This window comes from Amphiura filiformis, chromosome 1 (assembly GCF_039555335.1).
Source record: "Amphiura filiformis chromosome 1, Afil_fr2py, whole genome shotgun sequence".
In the NCBI taxonomy this organism is placed as follows: domain Eukaryota; kingdom Metazoa; phylum Echinodermata; class Ophiuroidea; order Amphilepidida; family Amphiuridae; genus Amphiura; species Amphiura filiformis.
The window spans coordinates 34231100-34254807 of NC_092628.1; the positions used below are offsets into that span (position 1 = coordinate 34231100).

Genomic DNA, 23708 nt, shown 5'->3' on the forward strand with positions numbered 1-23708 from the left:
CTATTCGAGAGGCGTCGCGGTTTGTGGAACGGGGCTAGTTCTAGGTATTCACATGAGAAATTCATAATCCAGTATCATCATCATAATGTTCACAATCAGCTTGCTATACTATCACTGTCTTTGTACATATGGATAACTATTCACAGTTTTCAAAAAAAGGTCTGGAGTTTATTTAAAGGGGGAATCTTTACATGCCTAACAGGAGAAAGTCATCATGGAGGATCATCATCACAATGTTGGCATTCATGTTGCCTTACACACTATCTCTCTGTCTTTGTACATATGGATAACTGATCATAGTTTTCAAAACAAGGTCTGAAGTTTGTTTCAGGAGGAAATCTTTACATACCTAACTGATATTATTAGTGTTGAGACCCGGTGTTGAGATTGCAGGATTCCATGTGATCCAGTTGTGCAATCCTGACAAACTACATATAGGCACAGAAACGTTGGTCGGGCAACACTCACATGCGTGGCTTGCTATAGCTGTTCTGATGGTTGGCACCCGAGGGGTTGGTGGGTTAAATCACAGGTGGGGAAAACAACTTTTCTCTGAACATCTTCTTCCTTCCTTCCTTCCTTCCTTCCTTCCTTCCTTCCTTCCTTCCTTCCTTCCTTCCTTCCCTCTTTCCTCTTTCCTTCCTGTTGTGCAAAAAGCAGTTTTAGAGTTCGGGTTAAAGCAAAGGTCCTGTTAATTTGTAACCACTTTGCACAGACCAAAATAATGGTTAATAGTGCTATTAAAGCTTTACAGCCCACCATTTATCATCCAGGAACATCTATTTTATATAAATGAGGTGAAAAGTAAATTAGGTTCTGAAGTACGGACAAAATTAATGATTAACTTTATAATTTCAAGTTTATAAGCAATTATACAGAAATTACATCTCAGAAATGTAAACACCTCAAAAGAAATAAGTCCCCCTCTGAACATGTTGTCATAACATCGTAAGGTTTCGTTTTGTACCAACAAAACTAACTTTGAAATAATCATATAAGTGTTTACTAAGTGCTGTGTGAAAATGAGAGATTTCCATGACTTCAGGGCTGAATGAGCCTAAATTGAAGACAAAAAGTGCCCTTTCCAAAAGTCACAAAGCACGCCTATGCTTGTTAACTGCAAGGCGTATTGGGACAAGGAATGGAACTGACCATCTTACAACTCACTGTGCTGAACTCTGCACCAAGGGGATTTGCATGGCTGAATGATCAAGAATTGATACACATTGAAGTAAATGTTCACTTGGTGAGGATTTTAAACTGCACTCAAACACATGGGGTTTTCCATTAGTAACAAGCCATGAATCAACTTTTGTAACAAGCATATAGGCCTACTTTGTGACTTTTGAAAAGGGCAGTTTTTGCCTTCAATTTAGGTTCATTCAGTCCTGAAGTCATGGAAATCTCTCATTTTCACACAGCACTTAGTAAACAGTCATATAATAATTTCAAAGTTAATTTTGTTGGTACAAAACGAAACCTTACGATGTTATGACGACATGTTCAGAGGGGGACTTATTTCTTTTGAGGTGTTTAGTATGATCAGTATTTTAGTTATGCCGGGCAGGTCTTAAAGATAATTTTTCTAGGTGATGTTAGAAAATATCATTCAAATTATATTGAAGCCATTATGAATATAGAGACTATAAGAAAGTTCTGTAATTGAATTGATAGGAAAGATGTATGGTATGAAATTAAATTATATGTATGGAAATCAGACCTGTATTATTTTATTGGATCTGGGTGGGGCTTTCTCTATATTCTGTACTTGAGGGTCATTCAAAGAATCTACCTCAACTCTTTATAACTTTGGTTTTATGTAGCTTCTGCATATTATATATACATTGAGATGTCACTACAAAAGATGGCAATTTCCATTTAGGTGGCTTAATAACAACAGAAGCACCGGAAATAGTAAAAAAATTAAAAATGAATTTCGCATGATAAGAAATAACCTTATTACCGGTATGTTAATTGGTTCAACAACATCATATCAATGGTAATAAGGTCCAGAGTTCATTTTGTTAGCCATCTGGCCTAGAATTACATACAGTTATACATACATGTACAGGACTAATTTTCTCAACTGTTGCATGTGATACTAATGCAATATCAGGACAGATGGCTTGATCAAATTCAAGGAACGCATCATGGTTGATTGTTACGCTAATTGTAGCAACTGCCAGCTTATTTTATAATTCTAATCAGGTTTCAGTCTTATATTGCAGAGATTTAGCACTTCAACAAGAGCCATGATGCAAAAAACAAGATAATAATGAGCTGTGTAATGACCGTTGTATCATATTGTGAATGTTTTTATATTGTTCTCTTGATGCAGGTTCATCAGTCAAATCTGTCTTTGGCATATGGTGAAGAACCTAAAATACCCTAATTAAGCTCTGTTCTCTGCAATAAATTGTTTGAAACATCCTCATGGGGACAGCTTTACCTATATAATTTGGTAAGTACCTAATGATGATTTTCCTATGAAAATATGTTGGCATACTAAAGGCTAAAAAAAATGTTTGGTTGCCCTCAACCGAGCGACCCAAAAAATTGGAAATCTTGGGTCGTTTTTTGTTTGTTTTTTGTTTTTGTTTTTCAATCATTTTTTTTAGAAGAAACCTTAAATTTGGACAGAATCAAGGACTTTTATATTTGTTATTCACTCATTTTTGGCTCTGAGCGGAGCTTATCAGTGCCTTTGTCATGCAACTAACTAGCATTCATTTTCAGGCCACAATACGCTGTTGGTTTTTATGCTAAGGATCATTTAATGACTGATATGAAGACTTAAGTTTCGTTTCTAAGTTTGGCTAAGTTATTTTCGAATCGATTGCACTCCAGATTTTATTGAAATTCAGGCGATAAAAGTATTATTTTTGGGTAAAAAAGACAAAAATAGTCACGATAATCGAGTTATATCTTGGTTCCCTGTGTGTGCTAGAGATTATTCTGGTCTGTATAATTTAAGATGCGTAATACAGACGGAAACCAATGGAGGTACATTTCTTAAGATTTAGTTCAGATCAGAAATTATTTGACTACTTCTTAACTTTTCTTCACTATTTCTTTATAATTTAAATAAAGAGATAGGTAAGGAATGTCAAAAAATAGTCAAGAACATGTCTGAATCTTGAATAAATCCCGAATAAATCTGAACAAATGACTTTTCTGGGGACTATTTGGCTTTATGCAAGTGCAGTACTGAAAGCACTGTGCCGATTTTTTTTTGTTTAAAGGTCACGTTTTTACCGATAAGCTGCGATGCTCAACAAACTTCGTACTTTTCTATGAGGCTATTTTGAACCAATAAATCGATTAGTTTTTCTTGATTGATGACATCACCATTTCTGAACCAATCAGCAAACAGTTTTGTGTGATTGATCGATTCTTGCAGTAGTCTCCACAGCAGCCAGTTTGGTTCCGCCCTTCCACACAAACATTTTTGTGGAGGGCGTAACCAAACTGGCTGCATAGAGACTAAGTTCACTGACCCACTGACCTTGCAAACTCAACCACAGAGAGCTACGATTGCATAATCGAGGTGAAAATACGCTAGTTTGTTTACCATTCTGAGCTCATGAGCTTCTGGTAAATGTCATTCGAAGCATTTACGAGCATACCATAATATTTTTTTTAATTAAATATAAAGATGTTTATTTAAGTTATTTGTAAAATTCAGCGATGGACTTAATATAGAAGTGGTTTGATTTTAGTTGTAAAGCGGGACTCGACCGGCATGACAAGTTGAACATGTGAAGTTCCAAATTCGGAAGCCATGTACTACTATTCCATGTACGTAGGTCTCACACGAACTGCTCCGAGGTTATACTGACTACTAGATTGTCTACTTTTGTACTTTCTTCTTCCGGTAAAGTGCTGCTTCATCTTTCGTAAGTGATGAAATTGAAGAAAAAATCATGAAGTGAAATCTATCAGAAATAAACACTGATGTGATGTAGGCTAGTCCTGCTTAATCGGAGTACAGCATCCAGACCAGGCAGATCCAGATCCGAACAGAACTTACGATTGTTCGGTTGGACGGGTTCAACACACATGACACAACAGACATGTCAGGACAGAACAGTTTTGGTGTTTACAAAAAAATGCAAATGATCTCAAGTCACAAAAATTTGTTATAAAATTTCATTTTTTGTCTTGCCTCAGTATTTCTGTCTGTCCGGGGGTGTGGATGTCCGTGTGTCCGTCTGGAGCTGTATCTGGGAAACTGTAAGACCTACATGATAACGTGGGCGCTACTTGGTGGGAGGAAGGGTATCTAAGTTTGCTCCGTAATTGTATGTTTTCGGTGAAAAATAATGCAAATTAACATAGCTAATTTGCATAATTTATGCAAAAAATCAGCGCAAATTGATAAAATTTCATTTCTGAACTTTGTTCAGGATGGGACTTAGTAATCACTATTTCCGTCTGTGTGTGTGGGGTGGGATGTCCGAATGTTTGTCCGGAGCTGTATCTGGGGAACCGTAAGACCTACGGGGCGCTTACTTGGTGGGAGGAAGGGTATCCAAGTTTGCTCCGTAATTGTATGTTTTCGGTGAAAATATGCAAATTAACATAGCTAATTTGCATAATTTATGCGAATATCAGCGCAAATTGATAGCGGTGCATGGTAGCGAAACCTTGTGACAGGAATGATACACACCTGCTGATCACCTGATTAGTTTTTGGCGAAAAGTATGCGCATTTAGTTGTTAAGTTGCATAATTTATGCGGGCGCTTCTACAAAATGGTTGGAAATCTGAAGAAATCCGCCTTGTGAAGCTGTTTCTGGGGATCCGTAAGAATGCTAAGCCCTATGATGATGAAACGTGGTGGGGGTAGCATGACCAGAGGATCTCGACCTGATTCGATTTTCAGCGCAAAATATGGTAATTACCTACCTAATTTGCATAATTTATGCATAATATGCAAAAACCTTTTTTCTCGGAGACTAGGGGTCGCACATTCTTCAAACTTGGTGGGCAGGTGCATCTTGACCCCAGACAGAACAAGTTTGTATTGGTTAGTGGGTGAAGGTCACTCGAGGTCATCCAGGGGTCATCTAAGGTCAAATTACTAAAACTGTCGTATGGGCATGAAACTTGGTGGGTACAGTTAACATTTAGAGTCAAATTTTCTGACGGTCATTTTGGGGTCATCCGAGGTCACTTAGGGGTCATCCGAGGTCAAATTACTAAAACTGTCGTATGAGCATGAAACTTGATGGATACACTTAACATTATGAGTCAAAGTTTGGAAGGTAATTTCGAGGTCATCCAAGGTCACCAAGGGGTCATCTGAGGTCAAATTACTAAAACTGTCGTATGGGCATGAAACTTGGTGGGTACAGTCAACATTTAGAGTCAAATTATCGGACGGTCATTTCGGGGTCATCCAAGGTCACCAAGGGGTCACCTGAGGTCAAATTACTAAAAACTTGTATGGGCATGAAACTTGGTGGGTACACTTAACATTTAGAGTCAAATTTTCAGACGGTTATTTTGGGGTCATCTGAGGTCACCAAGGGGTCAGCTGAGGTCAAATTACTAAAAACTGTTGTATGGGCATGAAACTTTGTGGGTACAGTCAACATTTAGAGTCAAATTTTTGGAAGGTCATTTCGGGGTTATCCGAGGTCACCCAGGGGTCATCTGAGGTTAAGTTACTAAAAACTCGCATGGGCATGAAACTTGGTGGGTACAGTCAACATTTCAAGCCAAATTTTTGGAATGTCATTTTGGGGTCATCCAAGGTCACTCAGGGGTCATCTGTGGTCAAATTACTAAAACCTCATGTGGATATGAAACTTATTGATGGATGTATTATGCTCTGCAAATAAGATATAGCTACCAACCAGCAAGATGTATGATTGCGTGTGATCTGGCACATACAATGTATATGATTTCACCTGTTGCACATTCGACTGCAATTACTTTCACATTCAAAAAAGCACAGAGCCACAGCGCCATTGGTGCTCTTGTTTTTTTATTAAATGCATGTTTGATTGAAAACAAGAAGTATTTCCATTTAAATCCAGTCCAAAAACTCACAATTTTTTTACCACAAAATGATCAAGCAACAATACTAGCCTTTTCAAAATGGAGGAAAAATCGAGGAAGAGTCCATGAAAAAAAAAAGGATCAACCTACCGACCCTCCAAATTTTTGTCTCGGGAGGGCAACTAAACAATTTTTTTTTGGCCTGATAGGTAATGAAAATAACTGTTCTATGGGTCCAACCTACCCAGATTTTAAGAAATGTTGGGAAATTTTTCCTGTACAAATAAATGACCCAAATTTAGAAAAAATGACTTTTTTTTGTATTTCAAAATATTGCAAATATTTACAGATTTTGGTGATTTTTTAGGTCATTAGTGGAAAAAAAGGTCCATGCACCTGTAGAACAGGGATTTTTTGTCGCCTTATGAATATAATATTTTACCATGTTCCATAATTGATGCTGGTAATTATCCTTAGTGGGACTGTGATTATAGATTTGATACCCTAGTGGAAAGATGTCCCTACTTTTGTGTCCCCACTTTATCAGTCTGTTTGCCTCCCCCCCCGTCTCTCTCTCTCTCTCTCTCTCTGTCTCTCTTCCTCTTTCTCCCCTTCTTAGTCTCGCACAATCTCTCTAACTCTCAATATTTCACTTTAACTCTCACTCTTTCTCAAAATGTCTTTGACTTCTCATCCCCGCAATCTCAGAATTGTATGTATTCTATATTTGCCAGCGAAGTGGTTACATTTATAACTCCTCCTTGGTAACTGGATCACGCACCTTTTGGAATTGATAGTACATGTCATAGACTTTGTGTTGTGATCATTTTGATCATGGTGCAGAACTGAGTGAAAGCATGATCCAGTTGACATAGTGATAATCGGATTACATATAAGCCTTCGCTGGTGAATAATATGCATCTCCCAGCAAAATACATTTTGAACATCTTAGATGTCAGGTGTTCATTTATTGGTGTAAATTTCAGTTTATCACATCGGTACTGCAGTTTGCACTCTGAGACACAACATTCAAATAATTCTTACTTTGTAATGAGCTGTGACACGATTATTCACATACTGTCTGTACTCAGCGTAGTATTTGTGATGCATAATGCTTATCCATCACAAACATCCTCCCACAAGTATTTCCTCATGCAGCATATTAGTACCATACAAAATTTGTTAAAGGTTTATTTTCAAAAGGTGAGATAGTAGGCAGCTAGCTATCAATAAGTGGTATATTTCTTTAACATTAGGTCAAAACAAAAATAAAAGTCTGTTTGCCCTTTCACTGCTTTCAGCTCAAAATTTATTTGGGTCTGTAGGATCCCAAAGTATTCCGTGGTATGCCACGGACCATTTGGTCAATGTGAAACACTTCCAGTTATTATTATTAATTCTAGCTCGTTTGCAGACACAGGCTGTTGTGCAAGACTTTCAGCGAACAGTTATTGGTCTTTGTCAGTAACACTGAGGCAACTTCAATTTACCTGAACTGTATGACTAATAAGGTTCATGCAGTTCAAGAATTTTGTTTTAAATATACAACATTCATTGACATCTATAGGTGAATATATTGGGTCTACACCTTTTAAAATTTAAATTTCACCAATATTTAGTGCTGAGAAATACTAGTACATAAAAATGTTTTAAGCTACATTTCCACTTTGAAAAAAATAGTGACTGATTTTTTATTTTTTGGGTTGGTCGGGAAAGGGCAATCAAACCTTTAGGCCTTAACATGATAGTGGGTATTTTCTTCCTTTTTTAGGTCTAATTATTTCCCTAATACTCCTGTTTCCATTTTTAGAAATAAGCCAATATTTACAAGGGTCATTCATTCTATGGGCCCTTAGCAATTTTTGAAGACCTGAACTCAAGTTTTAAAACTGACACATAATGTTTAACAGTTTTATAATTTAGAAAACTAGTACATCTTATTTATGCTGGTTATTTATTTGTGCCCACCTGATTTCTAACACATCTTGTTAAGGAATGGATATTCTCTTAGGCCTATATAATGAAATAATTAGTTTCCCGTCACCCGCCTGCATCACCTTTTCAATTTGACTAAAACTTATTTTCATAAAAAATCAATTATCTGAAAATTGAGATGGAAATAATCAAAATTGAAACTCTCAAAATGACTGACATCCCCTGCTGCTGTGGTAAATAATGGAAATTTAAGGATTACCTCATCATGTTTCTAATGATTACAAAAATTGCAAATTTCTTTTCATTTTAATAAAAATTAAACTCTTTTCTCAATCTGTTGCAAAATGTCTATAATGATGATCTAAGCATTAATAAATGTTTTGAGATGGTCTTTCATCAACAATATAGGTAATAGCCATATAATTGAAAGTGTTGACAATAATGAAATTTTCCAAAATAATGAATAATGAAATCATGACCTCATATTTCACTGAAAAAAATGTGATGGGAAACTAATTTCATTTCATTAGCCTTATAGCATATCATTATTATTAAGGGCACAATTGCCTATTGTGAAATAAAATTATATGTACATTTTGTAAACCTTTGCAAAATTGTTATGTAACTTTTCGAAGTCATCAATCATAGCATAGATCCTAACCTTAAAAGAAGTTGTTTTGTACTGAAGCTGATAGCTTACAATACATAAATATTGTTGTGCACTAAATCCATCTTAATCTTAGGTTTCAATGACAGAAATTAGCATTTCAATTCCAGGAATTGAAGGAGTTGTGGATAGGATGTACAAATAGTTTCACAATGCAATCACATTTATTTGTTATTTTGTGATTTATCACTTCTCTATTAAATGTTGAAGGTGTTAAAATATGTGTTTATACATGATGAACTCACACACACAAGTTTCTTTCATTTGACCTGCATGTATTTAAGATAGTTGATAAAAACATACATGTATTCTCTCTGCTCAAGTTGTAGAAAAGTAAAATAATTATTTACCTTGATAACCTTGAAAATACAAAAAGACGTTAGAACTTCATATTTTACCAAGTACACAAAGTCACGTAGGAAACAAATTAATATACTCAAGAGACATCAGATGTGCGTATTTTTTAAACAAACACACAAAGTCACGTAGGAATGAAATTAATATACTTAGTTCCCTGTTTAAATATTATCAGGTGCCTAGCCATGATTTGGCGATTGCCTATGATGTTACTTTATACTATCCGTTCAAACATAATACTTTTAGATTTGAATCTACTGCTCAGCTCCAACAAGCCTATTATGTGGCTCAATTGTTTAGAGTGTGATGTTTGTTGTGCAAAGATTGCTGGTTTGAATCCTGTCAAGATGCACTGGTTTTTTTTAATGTTTATGTGTGCTGCCTGTTCTGATGAAAGATTAAAAGTTTGTTCATCCTATTAAGGGATGGGGTGTGAACGTTTGGACAGTATTTATTGTGGGACATTAGAGCACATCAGACATATCAAATTGCATGTCAAAACGCTCATGCCAGATCCCTTAACCCAGATAACTTTATTTCAGAATTGATCATTGGTAGCTTTTAACAGATGCAATTGGTATTGCTACCTAGCAGTGTGAAATGATTCTAAATGTTTTCATCTACTAGCCTTGTTTTAACTATGTCTAACATCAACAATATATATAATAATGAAATAATGAAAGAGTCACATCATCACTCTACATAAGATATCAACTTTCATTAGCTTTACGTATTTTAAAAAGCACCCAATTCAATGAGGCAGTAGAAGAACATACTCTGGCATTTTACTCGTCTTTTATTTACATTATTTTTTTGCTTTCTTTCATTAATTTCACATAACATGAACATGAGCAGACATGAGTGAACATGAGGATGATGAAGTCGCAAGGATTAAAAAAAGTTGCTTTCAAAATATTGGAAATGTCCTTGTTGCAAGTGATGACTGTTTGCTTTTAATTATTTTAATTAAAGATGATCTAGCAATTCATAAAGTCAAAAAATATTAATTATGTACACCTGATAAAAATGAAACGCATTGTATTCTGTATTTAATATGTGCACCTCCCAACAAAATATAAATGTGTTGACAATGAAGCCTACTGCTACTAGTAACTAATTTTCTGATGTTTCAAACATCCATATTTCTTCCATTGTTTTAAAAAAAAATAAAATCAATGATACAAAATTTAATGGCTATTAAAGTGAAAAAATGGAGCAACCATCAGCAATGTTAGCTGCACTCAAAAAAATATTTATTGCACAGGCAGTAACTAAATTATAATTTTTTAACCTATTTATTGAGAAATGTGATGGTTCTGTAGATAACATACGTTGTTCAGTGCATTTTGCAACTGGTGTTGATTTGAGTGGGAAATCACATTACATAGAAAATCTTACCAATTTATTATTTTTAGAGCATGTTTTTGAGTGAGTGCCCTATTAAGGGTAGTCATACTTTCTGTCCACTGTGTTATTATTTTTTAAGCTTTTAAGATGTAATTCCTGCTTATTATTAGACAGGGCATCTATCAATCATTCAAGACAGGTGATTTAATGCCTTGCACGTATTGCAGTTAGGAAGCCGATTCACAGATATTGACCAAGATCATCACTACATGACAACGAATTTATCTCTGGAACAACTGAAACAAACTTGAGGCATGTTTGTACGCTGTTAAGTGCATTTTTGTGCTGATTTTAAATGAAATTATAAACATTTTGAATTAGTTTTTAAAAGACTTGTAAATTTTCTTACATTTGCATCTGCAGACAGAAAGATAACACAATTGGTTTCACTCAGCGCTACATTTATGATGAAATGGAATATTATTGGGCGTGTGCATTCTGTATTTGATATTTAGAGGAAGGGCGTAGCCAGAGTCAGCTGATGGAAGTCAAAGACCTCTTCATTCATATCAACTCTTTGAATTAGTATGCTGTTAAACAACTTTAAAGATAATTTTATTTGCCTGTGTAAATTTGCTAAACTAAATCTGTAAAATCATAGATTTGTGAAATAGTTGAAAAAATAATTATTTGGTTTTCATCATCAATTCCTATAAAAGATGTACATACATGAAGTACATCATGATGGATTTGGCTTTTGGAGCCAATTTATTTATTGTTTGTTTCATCCCAGAAAAATATTTTCATACAAACAATATCAGGAGAAAGATATTTCAACTAATCCTTTTCATTTTAAGGGCAGAGTAATGGGAGAGAACACGGACCTTTTCGAGCATCATTATTTTTGAATTGTATGTCCAAAGTATATAAAACTATACATTTTTGGAAAGGAAATGAGTCAAGGAATCCCATGGTGACGTCAGATTTGTTCAAATATCTTGAGTTTTTGAAAAAATCACAAAATGCACTTTTACCCCAATTTTTTGTGACAACTTTAAAAAAATCTGTTCGGAGTAAAAAAAAATTAGTTAGTTTTTCATGGAGAAGAGACATGAACTTAGGGAAGGTTTTTTATTTTTTTGAAATTCGTCTTATTTTTCAAAATAATGAAAAAAAAATGCGGAAAAAGCAATTTTGTCACTCTATTAAGCTAAAAAAATGCACATAATGGTGTATATTTCAGTTTGTTCAAAACAAATATTTTGAAAAAATGAGAAAACCTTCCCTAGACTTTGATGTGCTCTAAACGATAGTGCAAAAGGTTTACCTTTTGCTTGCATATTTTTCGAGTTATCTTGTCACAAAAATCGTACAATATTGTTAAAAATGAACTCTGAGAAATCGACGTTTTAGTAAAAAAATGTCAAAATTATGCACAAAACGTCCTCATATTTTAAAACGGCAAGACTTTCACGCTTGTAAAAGCTGTATCTGGTGCATGGTCTAAATATGCATCTTTTTGCACCAATGAATCTATAATGTCTGTTTTAGTGCGCCTAAATCCAAAATAATTAAAAAATCTAAGTGGCTTTTTTTCACTGCAAATTTTGTTTTGTTTACATCACATTTGCTGGCGTTAACAACATAATGAATGCGCCTTGACTGCGTTGGACATACTGGCGCGCAGAGTTGCGCCGGCGTCACGCTGACGCGAATCATGGTAATAACAAGATTTCGCATTCGCCAAGCATTGCCGACTCATTATTTCCGCCAATTTACTAAGCTGTCTTGAGCCATGTGACTTTTTAGAGTTGAAAAGAGTGAAATAAATCAAGCAAAAATACAAGTAAATATTAGGAAGTTGTATTTTATCAGTTTCAAGTGAAAGAATACATCTTAGTGTTGATAAATATCAAGAAATCTCAAATTCGGGTGTGGACGAATGTGTCTCCCCTACTCTGGCCTTGTACTTCACAAGTACATGTTAAGCAGGGACAGAGTCAATCTTGTTTGGTTTGGTTTATCAAATTAATAGGATGACATCAATCTTTTGGTTTGGTCCCTTATAGGTAACATAAAGTCAACAACATTATTAATATTCAGTTTTTCAAAAACCTAAATTTGAAATTAATGAAACATATTAAGTTAAAAAATTATTTGCCCAAATTGTTTTTGAGACATTTTAAACCTTAAATTCTAATAAGATGTAAAAATTAATTTTGGTGCATCTTTGGAAATCCAATGTACAATGTATAGTTTTGAATGTTTCCAGCCCAATGCTAATGCTGCACCGGCATTTAAGCTTCAATTTGAAGAAATATTATTCTTAGAATATAGACCTAGTAATTAAAACAAAAGCAATATAATTATTGAGATTAAAAAACAAAAGTAGAGAATATTTGAGACATGTTAAATTGTATATTAATTGTGATAAGGAAAAACCTAATAATAGTAATATGAGAGTAGTTTTACAGGAAATTATGTGCAGATTATTGATACTTATTTTCATTTTCACTTTTATTTATTTCTTGTAAACATGTTTCATTGTGATATATTACACAATCAACCTTGGGCTTGCGATTCATTAAAGGTATCCTCTATATTTATTGTAAAAGCTGTATCTGGTGCATGGTCTAAATATGCATCTTTTTGCACCAATGAATCTATAATGTCTGTTTTTAGTGCGCCTAAATCCAAAATAATTAAAAAATCTAAGTGGCTTTTTCACTGCAAATTTTTGTTTTGTTTACATCACATTTGCTGGCGTTAACAACATAATGAATGCGCCTTGACTGCGTTGGACATACGCTTAGAGTGGCGCCGCGGCACACAACCCGAATCGCGCGCGGAATCAAAATAATTCGCATTCGCGCATTGCCGACTCATTATTTCCCGCCAATTTACTAAGCTGTCTTGAGCCATGTGACTTTTTAGAGTTGAAAAGAGTGAAATAAATCAAGCAAAAATACAAGTAAATATTAGGAAGTTGTATTTTTATCAGTTTCAAGTGAAAGAATACATCTTAGTGTTGATAAATATCAAGAAATCTCAAATTCGGGTGTGGACGAATGTGTCTCCCCTTACTCTGGCCTTGTACTTCACAAGTACATGTTAAGCAGGGACAGAGTCAATCTTGTTTGGTTTGGTTTATCAAATTAATAGGATGACATCAATCTTTTGGTTTGGTCCCTTATAGGTAACATAAAGTCAACAACATTATTAATATTCAGTTTTTCAAAAACCTAAATTTGAAATTAATGAAACATATTAAGTTAAAAAATTATTTGCCCAAATTGTTTTTGAGACATTTTAAACCTTAAATTCTAATAAGATGTAAAAATTAATTTTGGTGCATCTTTGGAAATCCAATGTACAATGTATAGTTTTGAATGTTTCCAGCCCAATGCTAATGCTGCACCGGCATTTAGCTTCAATTTGAAGAAATATTATTCTTAGAATATAGACCTAGTAATTAAAACAAAAGCAATATAATTATTGAGATTAAAAAACAAAAGTAGAGAATATTTGAGACATGTTAAATTGTATATTAATTGTGATAAGGAAAAACCTAATAATAGTAATATGAGAGTAGTTTTACAGGAAATTATGTGCAGATTATTGATACTTATTTTCATTTTCACTTTTATTTATTTCTTGTAAACATGTTTCATTGTGATATATTACACAATCAACCTTGGGCTTGCGATTCATTAAAGGTATCCTCTATATTTATTGTAAAAGCTGTATCTGGTGCATGGTCTAAATATGCATCTTTTTGCACCAATGAATCTATAATGTCTGTTTTAGTGCGCCTAAATCCAAAATAATTAAAAAATCTAAGTGGCTTTTTTTTCACTGCAAATTTTTGTTTTGTTTACATCACATTTGCTGGCGTTAACAACATAATGAATGCGCCTTGACTGCGTTGGACATCGCGCAGAGTTGCGCTTGGCGTCACGCTTGACTTGAATCATGGGTAATAACAAGATTTCGCATTCAGCGCATTGCCGACTCATTATTTCCGCCAATTTACTAAGCTGTCTTGAGCCATGTGACTTTTTAGAGTTGAAAAGAGTGAAATAAATCAAGCAAAAATACAAGTAAATATTAGGAAGTTGTATTTTTATCAGTTTCAAGTGAAAGAATACATCTTAGTGTTGATAAATATCAAGAAATCTCAAATTCGGGTGTGGACGAATGTGTCTCCCCTACTCTGGCCTTTGTACTTCACAAGTACATGTTAAGCAGGGACAGAGTCAATCTTGTTTGGTTTGGTTTATCAAATTAATAGGATGACATCAATCTTTTGGTTTGGTCCCTTATAGGTAACATAAAGTCAACAACATTATTAATATTCAGTTTTTCAAAAACCTAAATTTGAAATTAATGAAACATATTAAGTTAAAAAATTATTTGCCCAAATTGTTTTTGAGACATTTTAAACCTTAAATTCTAATAAGATGTAAAAATTAATTTTGGTGCATCTTTGGAAATCCAATGTACAATGTATAGTTTTGAATGTTTCCAGCCCAATGCTAATGCTGCACCGGCATTTAAGCTTCAATTTGAAGAAATATTATTCTTAGAATATAGACCTAGTAATTAAAACAAAAGCAATATAATTATTGAGATTAAAAAACAAAAGTAGAGAATATTTGAGACATGTTAAATTGTATATTAATTGTGATAAGGAAAAACCTAATAATAGTAATATGAGAGTAGTTTTACAGGAAATTATGTGCAGATTATTGATACTTATTTTCATTTTCACTTTTATTTATTTCTTGTAAACATGTTTCATTGTGATATATTACACAATCAACCTTGGGCTTGCGATTCATTAAAGGTATCCTCTATATTTATTGTCTGTTGTAACAAAAATATACATGTTGCTTATTTCAAATGTTCTGAGGTTTCACCTTTGAACCCTTCAATATGACAAAGATAGCTAAACCATTATTGCTCATTATATTATTATCAAGTCACAACAAGACAGAAACTAGACCTTGAACTTGAAGATATCCACTACCTACATCAATTGAAGTAATTTTAAAAAAATGTCTCTTAACATTTGTACAAGAAAATGGTTTTGGACCCATTATTAAGGCAAGGGAGATGACAGGAGCTATATTTTTTAGTTTTTATTTAACTGAAATACTGCAGTGTATACCTCTGTTAGGAAATGAGTCAAGAAGCCAAGAATTATAGGTCTTAATGTTTCTTGAGTTGAGACCAATATATATATAAACAAAAGATTTTGGCATTGTCCTACTCCCAAGAAAAATCATGTATATCATCTGAGGGCGGAAATAACACCATTTATATTTAGCCTGAATGTGTTCTCTTTTATAGGACCCATAGGACCCTCTTTTGTGTCAGCTTTAGTTGTCTCAATATAATACTCAAATTTTGAGTGCATGTTGTCAGTCTGTCATAGGAAGGCATATATTACCACATTAAAAAGATATAATGGAAATGACACCATTTAGTTCTGTGATCTCCTTTATAGGACCCATACCCTTCCTTTTGTGTGTCAGCTTTAGCTGTCTCAATAGAATACAAAAATTTTGAGTGCAAGTTGTCAGTCTGTCATAGGAAGGCATATTCGGGGGCATATTACCACATTAAAAAATATTAATGATCACAAAGTCACTGATCTGGGGGTGATGAAAAATGTGTTTTTGAGAATGAGATTTGACCAAAAATGTCTTTTGCCTATGGGGATAAAACATTAGTCAAGTTTGAATAATGTAATTGTTGTTTATTGTTGCTGTTTGTTTTCTTTGTTGATTGATTGATTGATATATTGATTGATATATTGATTGATTGATTTATTAATTGATTGATTGATTTCAATCACATAAATATAAAAATAAAAAAGTTTGCTACCATTTCATATCAGTATTCCTTTAATCTTTTCCTAGCTTAGATGCATTTAGTTTCACTTTTGTTACTGCTCCAAGGTCATATGAAATTTTTATGATTTTGATACTGCTTCACAATAATATTCTAAAATATGTAGTCTATGATGATGATTTTGTTGCAATCTTTATTCTTTTCTTGTCATATTTCTGATTCTGATTTTGGTTTTCTTCCAGTACCGGGTAGTCTTGTTATTTTTGAGATCATACAATTCCAGGAATACCCAAGTACCAGGACATGTAACTCTGGGTGTAACTCATTTTAAAGTGTACTTTTAAGTACACCTTTAGCCTTTCAAACATTTACCCTTACAATAAGTTCAAAATATGGTAATTAATAATTTCATTGAAATAGTTGCATGTATACATGACATAAAATGTGTATATTTTGTGTACATAAAATGTGATTTATGAAGGTGTACATTCAGTATAAATAATGGCGGTACATATTGAAGTTGATGGTATGCAGGCTGCAGACCAGGTGTACTCTTTGATACATGTTACATATAATTGCACCATTGATAGCTGAGTGAAGACATTTAGTTTCATAGCATTATGGTATAGTTTCCTGTTTTGCTTGTTTAAAGTCCGATGTATACTCCACTTTGCGGCTGCGCAAAGTTGGGAATTGGTTTTTTATCACAGCTTCGTACAAAGTGGAGTATACATTGGACATATTAAAGGTTCGGAAATAATATTTCTTTATTTTTTTGTTTGTTTCTCTTTTTGATGATAATAATAATGTTTTGTATTTCGTTTTATTTGTTTTCTTTCTTTTCACCAGTTTCAAGCTGAATACATGATTACATGTTCTGAAAATATGGCATAAACTCAAGTCTGCCACATAGCGTGTTACATTGCATGGTAAGTCAGTTTCAGGTCATATACTTTTGCTCTTGTGTTTATAACTGATGAGCTTTTTGCAATAATTATTGTACCCAATATGGTTTGCCAAAATCGCTTGTCCCCTTGTGGCTCACTTATAAGGATATTTAAAAATATCCTTAGCTGCCCTCCTCCCATTTGAAATGCCCCCTCCCTTGGTATTTTCATGTTGGAAGTATACATGGATGTGTCACCCAAATGGCCTTACCGTTAGGAGGCTTGTAGAGATATTCTGCCCATTCCCTACTAGATTGCCCTCTGTAAAAAAATATGTTTTGGGCAAAATCAGGAGGAAAAAGAAGAAAATGAGTGATGCCGTTTTTTGATCTGTGTTTCTTTCTTTCTCAACATGTACAGGTAACAACCACTACACATAACCATGGAAATGTTCCCACGTACAGTGTGTGTTGATCTCAGACAAGAAGACATAACACCATGTGATAGTTTTGCAGTGCCACCACCTGGGTTTAACGTCACATTTCCTGAAGTTCCTACATCACCACTGCCAACTACAAAGAAAACAACTACTATCCGAGCTGGAACCACTACACCAATTACTCGCATAACTATAACCACAGTCACTGCAAGCAATCTTCCACCAAAAACACCCAAGATTACAACAAAAACTGCAACAACTCCATGGAAATCAACTACAATTGCTCCATATGAACCTAATATAGGTATGATTATAGAAACTATAGTGACTGGGTCCAAGTATTTGGGTCATTTGCATCTTTAAGTAACAAAGCTTTTTGTAATTAGAGTAATTTTATGCTTGACAAAACCAAAGTTTACTCACACTTTTAACCTAAATGTTGGCATATGATTAACTTTTACCTCCTTTGACAGCAGCTTAATCTCAAGATATGATCTGCTCCACTGCTGGACTTGCTGGTAGTCTCATTCCCAGATGGTGATTGGTCATAAATGTGATCACAGCCTGCATTTTGATTCAGACATGTAGATTGATAGGGCGTGTTGGAGAAACTCCAACAAATCTTCAGAAGACACAAGACTGCTTTGAAGCATAGCCCTGGAGAAACTGCTTGGTACTCAAAGGATAAACAATTCATCAACATTCCTGCAGTATTGTATAATATGAGATAAAGTGGAAAGGATGTGACTAGTCATATGTGGGTGAACCGGGGGGACATTTGGATTCAGAATGAAAGAACATCAAAAAGATGTTGAGAAGATAGTTGGCAGAAAGTTCTAGAGGACCAATAAAAAGGAATCATCATCCAAGGTCAATAAATCTACCATCACTGACAACCTAACCCAGGAGAACTGCATCAATGGCTAGAACAAGTCAAAGAATAATGGACAGGAACTAATCAACTGATTGTGACCTGAAAGATCAGATTAAGGAGGAGGGGCAAATGATTTTCAATCGAGATGTAGGCTGTATTTCTCATGTATAGATCATATGTTTATGAACCGCTGGTTAAGCAAATGCTGACTGGAATAAGACTCCCACTATACCTATCCAGAGGGAGAAGCAATGGAACAGATCATTGTGATCAAGCCCACATTGAAAGAGGCCAAAGCTAAAGATTGAGTAACAAATTGGTTTTATCAAGGGTAATTTTACTCAATGTGTCACTGCAAACCTACCAATGCGTCTGTTTCACTTTTTGTAAATGATATTTTCACAAAATGCTATCTAGGAAAACCAAGTCCACAATAGAGAGTTGTCAGTCATTCAAAATTTAACAAAAGGAATTTCAAAGCAGGGTTGTAATATATTCTGGGCTTTATTTTCACAATAGAGACTTTAATGGTCCTTGTCTGGCCAGCCTGGAACCTAACAATAAGAGTTACAAAATCTGTTACAAAAACTATTGTTATGTTGTTATGCACTACAGAAGACTTGAACCCAGCACATGTAATACCGTATTTCGTCAAATAGTCGCCCCCCCCCTCAAATAAACGCCCCCACCACTTTTTTCAACCAAGATGTTTAAAAAAATACCATATTTCCATGTTATCTTGTGTAGTAAGCTTACCAAGTTGCCCACATGGTCAATAATAGCGTCAATAATTGGCGAAAATCTGGATTGGAAACCCGGAAGTGAACCAGAAGTCAGTGTTTCTAGTTCATAGTTCGTCATTTTAGCGTGAGTTTTAAGTTTACCTTTAGAATGATTTTAACGGGAATTATCGTTCTAAAATTTGCCTTGAATAACCCCCCCCCCTGGGAAATGTTTATTTGACGAAATACGGTAAATATATTGATTTTTGCTTCCCCCTCTTCCTCTTCTCCATTCTCCTCTTTGTTGTTCTTCAACCTTCTTTTCCTTCCCAGGTGCTGGAATTATTGTTGAACATTTGATTAATCCTTGCTCTTTGCTTTGTTTCAGGGCTGATTGTGGGTGTACTGTGTGGTGTATTATTGCTACTTGCAATTATAGTAGCATATATCATATGGAGAAGGAAATATGCAAAGTAAGTGTCATCCTTGTTATACACAATTATTCAAAAGATGGGTAATTAACATTTTCATGAAATTCTTGGAAAATAGTGTGTTCTGATTTAGAGATTGCGTGATTAACTACCAAACTTGTGGTGAACCAAAGTTTATGCAACAACTTCCAATTTGGTAGGATAGCAGAACTTGATAAATTTTGGTGCTACACCTTTGTGCCAAATTATTTACATCTTCATGAATATAGATGATCTTATTTGCCTAGTTTTGTCAGAAATGTGAGTCTGTATTTTTAATAATACAGAGTAATATAAATTACACAGCCGCCATGGTAATTCTATAATGTAAACGATTTTGGGGGCAATACCATCATACTTAATTTCATCAGCAAAAATCTGCGATAACCACAGCAAAAAGAAAGTGCAGTGATTTATATTGTGCTATGCACAGGTATAAATACACAAGCCTCAGCACCAAAAATAATGCAATATTGGAATATACACCCAAAATCACAAAATTTGTTTGTGTAAAAAACCTCCTCCAACCTAATGTACCTACTATATTTCTAGGCCAAAGCTGGCTATTTTATTACATCCCATTATACTATACACATAAATTACTTTTGATTGTTTGAATGTTGTTGTTTTTTGTTTCAGTGGTAAATCTGCATCAGGTAGTACTTCGCCAGATCCTATAATGTGAGTGCAACATGTGACGATTTCATATTTGTTTCTACATTGTTATAGTAACCCTAAATGCAAAATAAAAGCTAGTATCAAACTATGTTGGAAATACAAGCAAATGTATAACCCTAACAGTCATAGATACCACAAAATACCACGATGAAAACTACTGCGCATGCGTGAATCCCAGGGTCTGCGATGACGCAATCACCCTAAGTGTTATATGCTTACGGAATCGCTTAACGCTTGGCATGCGGGGGAGGGAGTCTAAGGTTTGAATCCCGGGGGTGCCAAGTGACTTCTTTCTTCATCTTCTCTACTTTTTCGTTTCTTCTTTAAATTCCGATAGCAAAAAGCAGGGTTGGGTGTTAGGGTCAACCTGTAAGAAAAATGAACATGTCTGAAAGCACTTCATATTTGCTGTAGAAATAGTGATGTAACAGGATTAATTACCATAGCAATGGGTTTACACTACTTTTGAATGTATTGCTCTGCACTAGACGACACCGTACAGTGATAAAGACCTGAATTTTCTATTAAGATTAGTGTCTCTGAAAAGAGTGGTATCATAGTCAATCTATTATTAGCACACCTACACAGGTGATTAGTGCATCCTGTTTATAGTACAAGGCAATACATTCAAAGATAGTGTAAACCCATTGCTATGTATGTAATCCTGTTATGTAACTACTTCTACAGCGAATAGTACATGTATGTAGAGTGTGCGCCCATGCAATTATTCACAATTCATACGCTCTCAAGTTTGCTGTGATTGGTTCTTGATATCTAAGAGTATATGGATGGTTTTATTTGAGGAACCTCTTTGTTTCTCTTATGATGGTTTGCCTGTATGCACAATGGGCTATTCCAGTTGAAATCTATACATGCCCTGTGGAAGATACGGCCTTAATCTTCCACACAGGGAGTGGGAATTTCAAATGGGTTACCTGAATGGGTGGGGACTCCATTTGAAATTTACACCCCCTGTATGGAAGATTAATGCCATGTTTTCCATAGGGGGGTGAATGTATTATAACTGGAATAGCACAATTGGCATTCATTTTAGCCACTGTGTTACAAATATATAGTTTTTATCACCATCTTTAAACAAATATTATTCTTGCTTGCTTTTTCAGGGGTGAAGACAATACGTCTAGGTTTTCTTTCAGCGGCAAGATGCAATTAGGGCTAGCATGCCCCTGGTAAGTTTGTCCCTTTTCAAATGCCATAAATGCATTAATGCAGAGTTGTAATTAGAGAATATAAGCAATAGAGATTTTTGTTTTTACTGTAGTACATCACCTGAAATGTCCTGCTCTAAATGAGATTCAGATATATGTTAAAAAACAGGTGTTTTGATGCATTAAATATTTGTTGGGTTGGTTAAATCTGCTTTTTATATTTTGAATTTAGTAGTCCACACATTGACTGTTATATATGTTTCTATTTTAGCTTGTACAGCAGTGAGAAGGAGGAGGTACTTGGTGAACAAGTTTATGATCACAAACTTGAAAAGTGAGTATTGGGTAAAAGCAAAATTAACTCAAGAGCAAAATCCAAATAAACTAAAATTGGGGAACCAGTGGCCTCTAAAATGCTAATCCAACCAGAGATAATAAATAGTCTGGAGTCTTGTTATGTTTGTGTATTACTCATGGAGGGCAAAATAATGTAATTCCAGATTAGAATGTGGGCTTGGAATTTGGGATGTTTGAGTCCAGCACTCTACCAAGGGAATGGACTAGTTGAGTGTCAACTGCCTTTTCTTATGTGTAATACAGTTGGTGCTTCAGAATGTCATAATTTTATTACCGCCATATAATTTCTTGATTTTAGAGATTTTGGCGGTCAAAAAATGAACTCTACCACTTGTGAACTTGAAACCGTTTAAAAATTGACTTGTCCCAATAATACTTACGCATGTTTTAAGTTGTAAAAAAGAACATCATATTTGTACATTTTGAATTTGCAGAGTAAGCAGTGTTTCTGCAGCTGTAGATGGAACTGATAACAACAAATCAACCCAAAATGGAGGTAAGAAGCACCATGGTGATGAGGGTGATGAGAATCATGAGAAAACCTTATTATCTGATGATCCAAATTTGAATGAAGAAGGAGGTGAAACAACTCATCTGTAACCATGGTGACCCAGAGGGGAAATTGATAGCATTTTGTGCATTTTGAGACCATCAGTATACATCATTGCTTGCTACCATCTGTAGAGGAACATCATCAAAGCTTCTAGACCATTCAGGCATGTGAACGGGAATGCTATCTCTACTACCGCTTATCATGTACTTATTATAAATGTGATAAATAGACATATCCAAAATTACTCCATTCAATCAAGGTGATAAATGAATTGAAACTATTCAAATGCATGGACTTGGCATGGTTTTGTTTTTGTAATGGCACCAGTATCATAGAGGGATTAAATGCTATTCTGCCATATTGGTATGTCGTGCATGGAGGCCAAATTTTACTGGGCATTCCAATTGAATGAACACAGCTTTCAACAGCTGTACATGACAACAACAAAACTACAACATGAACACATAACCGTGGATTCAATACTAACCAATGACAAGTGCGTTGGCGTGGTTAGATTCACAGTCGCACACAGTGGCATACATCGTGCAGTGTATGCAAAAAATCGTCACGCTATGTCACATTGTGTTCATTCAATTGAAATTCCCAGTTTACCTCCAGCAGTTTATTGGTAAAGCTCAAAATCATAGTTACCAACATGTTACCAACAGGTGTTTATCCTCCAAACAACATACTATTTACCTGGGAGGGGGGAGAGTTTCATATGGGTAGAGGTGTGTGCTGAGAATTTGAAAGTCATGAAAGTGGACGGATCAAGATAAAAAAATTTCGAGAAATTTGGACCCATCAATATACCAAAGTCACAATTTTCTCCCAAATTTTTCAAAAAAATAATTTTTAAAAAGGACACATCCATATACCAAAATTGGCCTAGAAAATAGGGTTATTGATATATCAAAAGGCCAAAAATGCTACCCATGTTTGCAGCACATCCCTATATCATCATTTGTACTGAGTACCCCCTCCCCAGGACTATTTACCTTGGTTGTATGATAATATTCACTTTATTTGCTCAAAAGCATGTCTTTCATATCATAAACAGAGAAAGTAATGATACTATGATCAGCTCGTAATAGGAGAGAATTATTCGGTTTTTGTTACTGCACTAAAGTCCCACCTTACTCCTCTATGAATTCACAAAAGCTTTTGTCAGTCACACAACACATAAAGCTCAGTTTACGTAGGTGCTGATCCCAACTGTCACCATTCTATATTGAATCCACAATGTTAGGAGTCCCTTCTATTAAGAACTGATCATAGTATAGGACAAAAAACAAAGATTTGGAATGACAGTTCTGAGATGTAGTATGTTAGTTTTGTTGGTTTCCAACCAAATGTGTGTGTATGACAGTATCAAAGTAAACATGATAGTGA

The 23708-nt window shown here is 34.7% G+C and overlaps 1 protein-coding gene across 4 annotated transcripts in view; it reads left to right on the top strand.

Moving 5' to 3' along the window:
- The window catches only part of LOC140145997 (uncharacterized), a 55171-nt gene extending 32033 nt beyond the window's left edge, over nucleotides 1–23138 (top strand). For all 4 annotated transcript variants that reach the window (XM_072167744.1, XM_072167750.1, XM_072167757.1 and 1 more), the window contains 8 exons: nucleotides 2339–2461; nucleotides 17017–17096; nucleotides 17475–17797; nucleotides 19478–19562; nucleotides 20199–20240; nucleotides 21362–21427; nucleotides 21678–21740; nucleotides 22198–23138. In XM_072167744.1, coding sequence (XP_072023845.1) covers nucleotides 17497–17797; nucleotides 19478–19562; nucleotides 20199–20240; nucleotides 21362–21427; nucleotides 21678–21740; nucleotides 22198–22363 — 723 coding nt within the window. In that variant the 5' untranslated portion in view covers nucleotides 2339–2461; nucleotides 17017–17096; nucleotides 17475–17496 and the 3' untranslated portion in view covers nucleotides 22364–23138. The remainder of the gene's footprint in view (nucleotides 1–2338; nucleotides 2462–17016; nucleotides 17097–17474; nucleotides 17798–19477; nucleotides 19563–20198; nucleotides 20241–21361; nucleotides 21428–21677; nucleotides 21741–22197) is intronic.
- The last annotated feature ends 570 nt before the right edge of the window (nucleotides 23139–23708 follow it).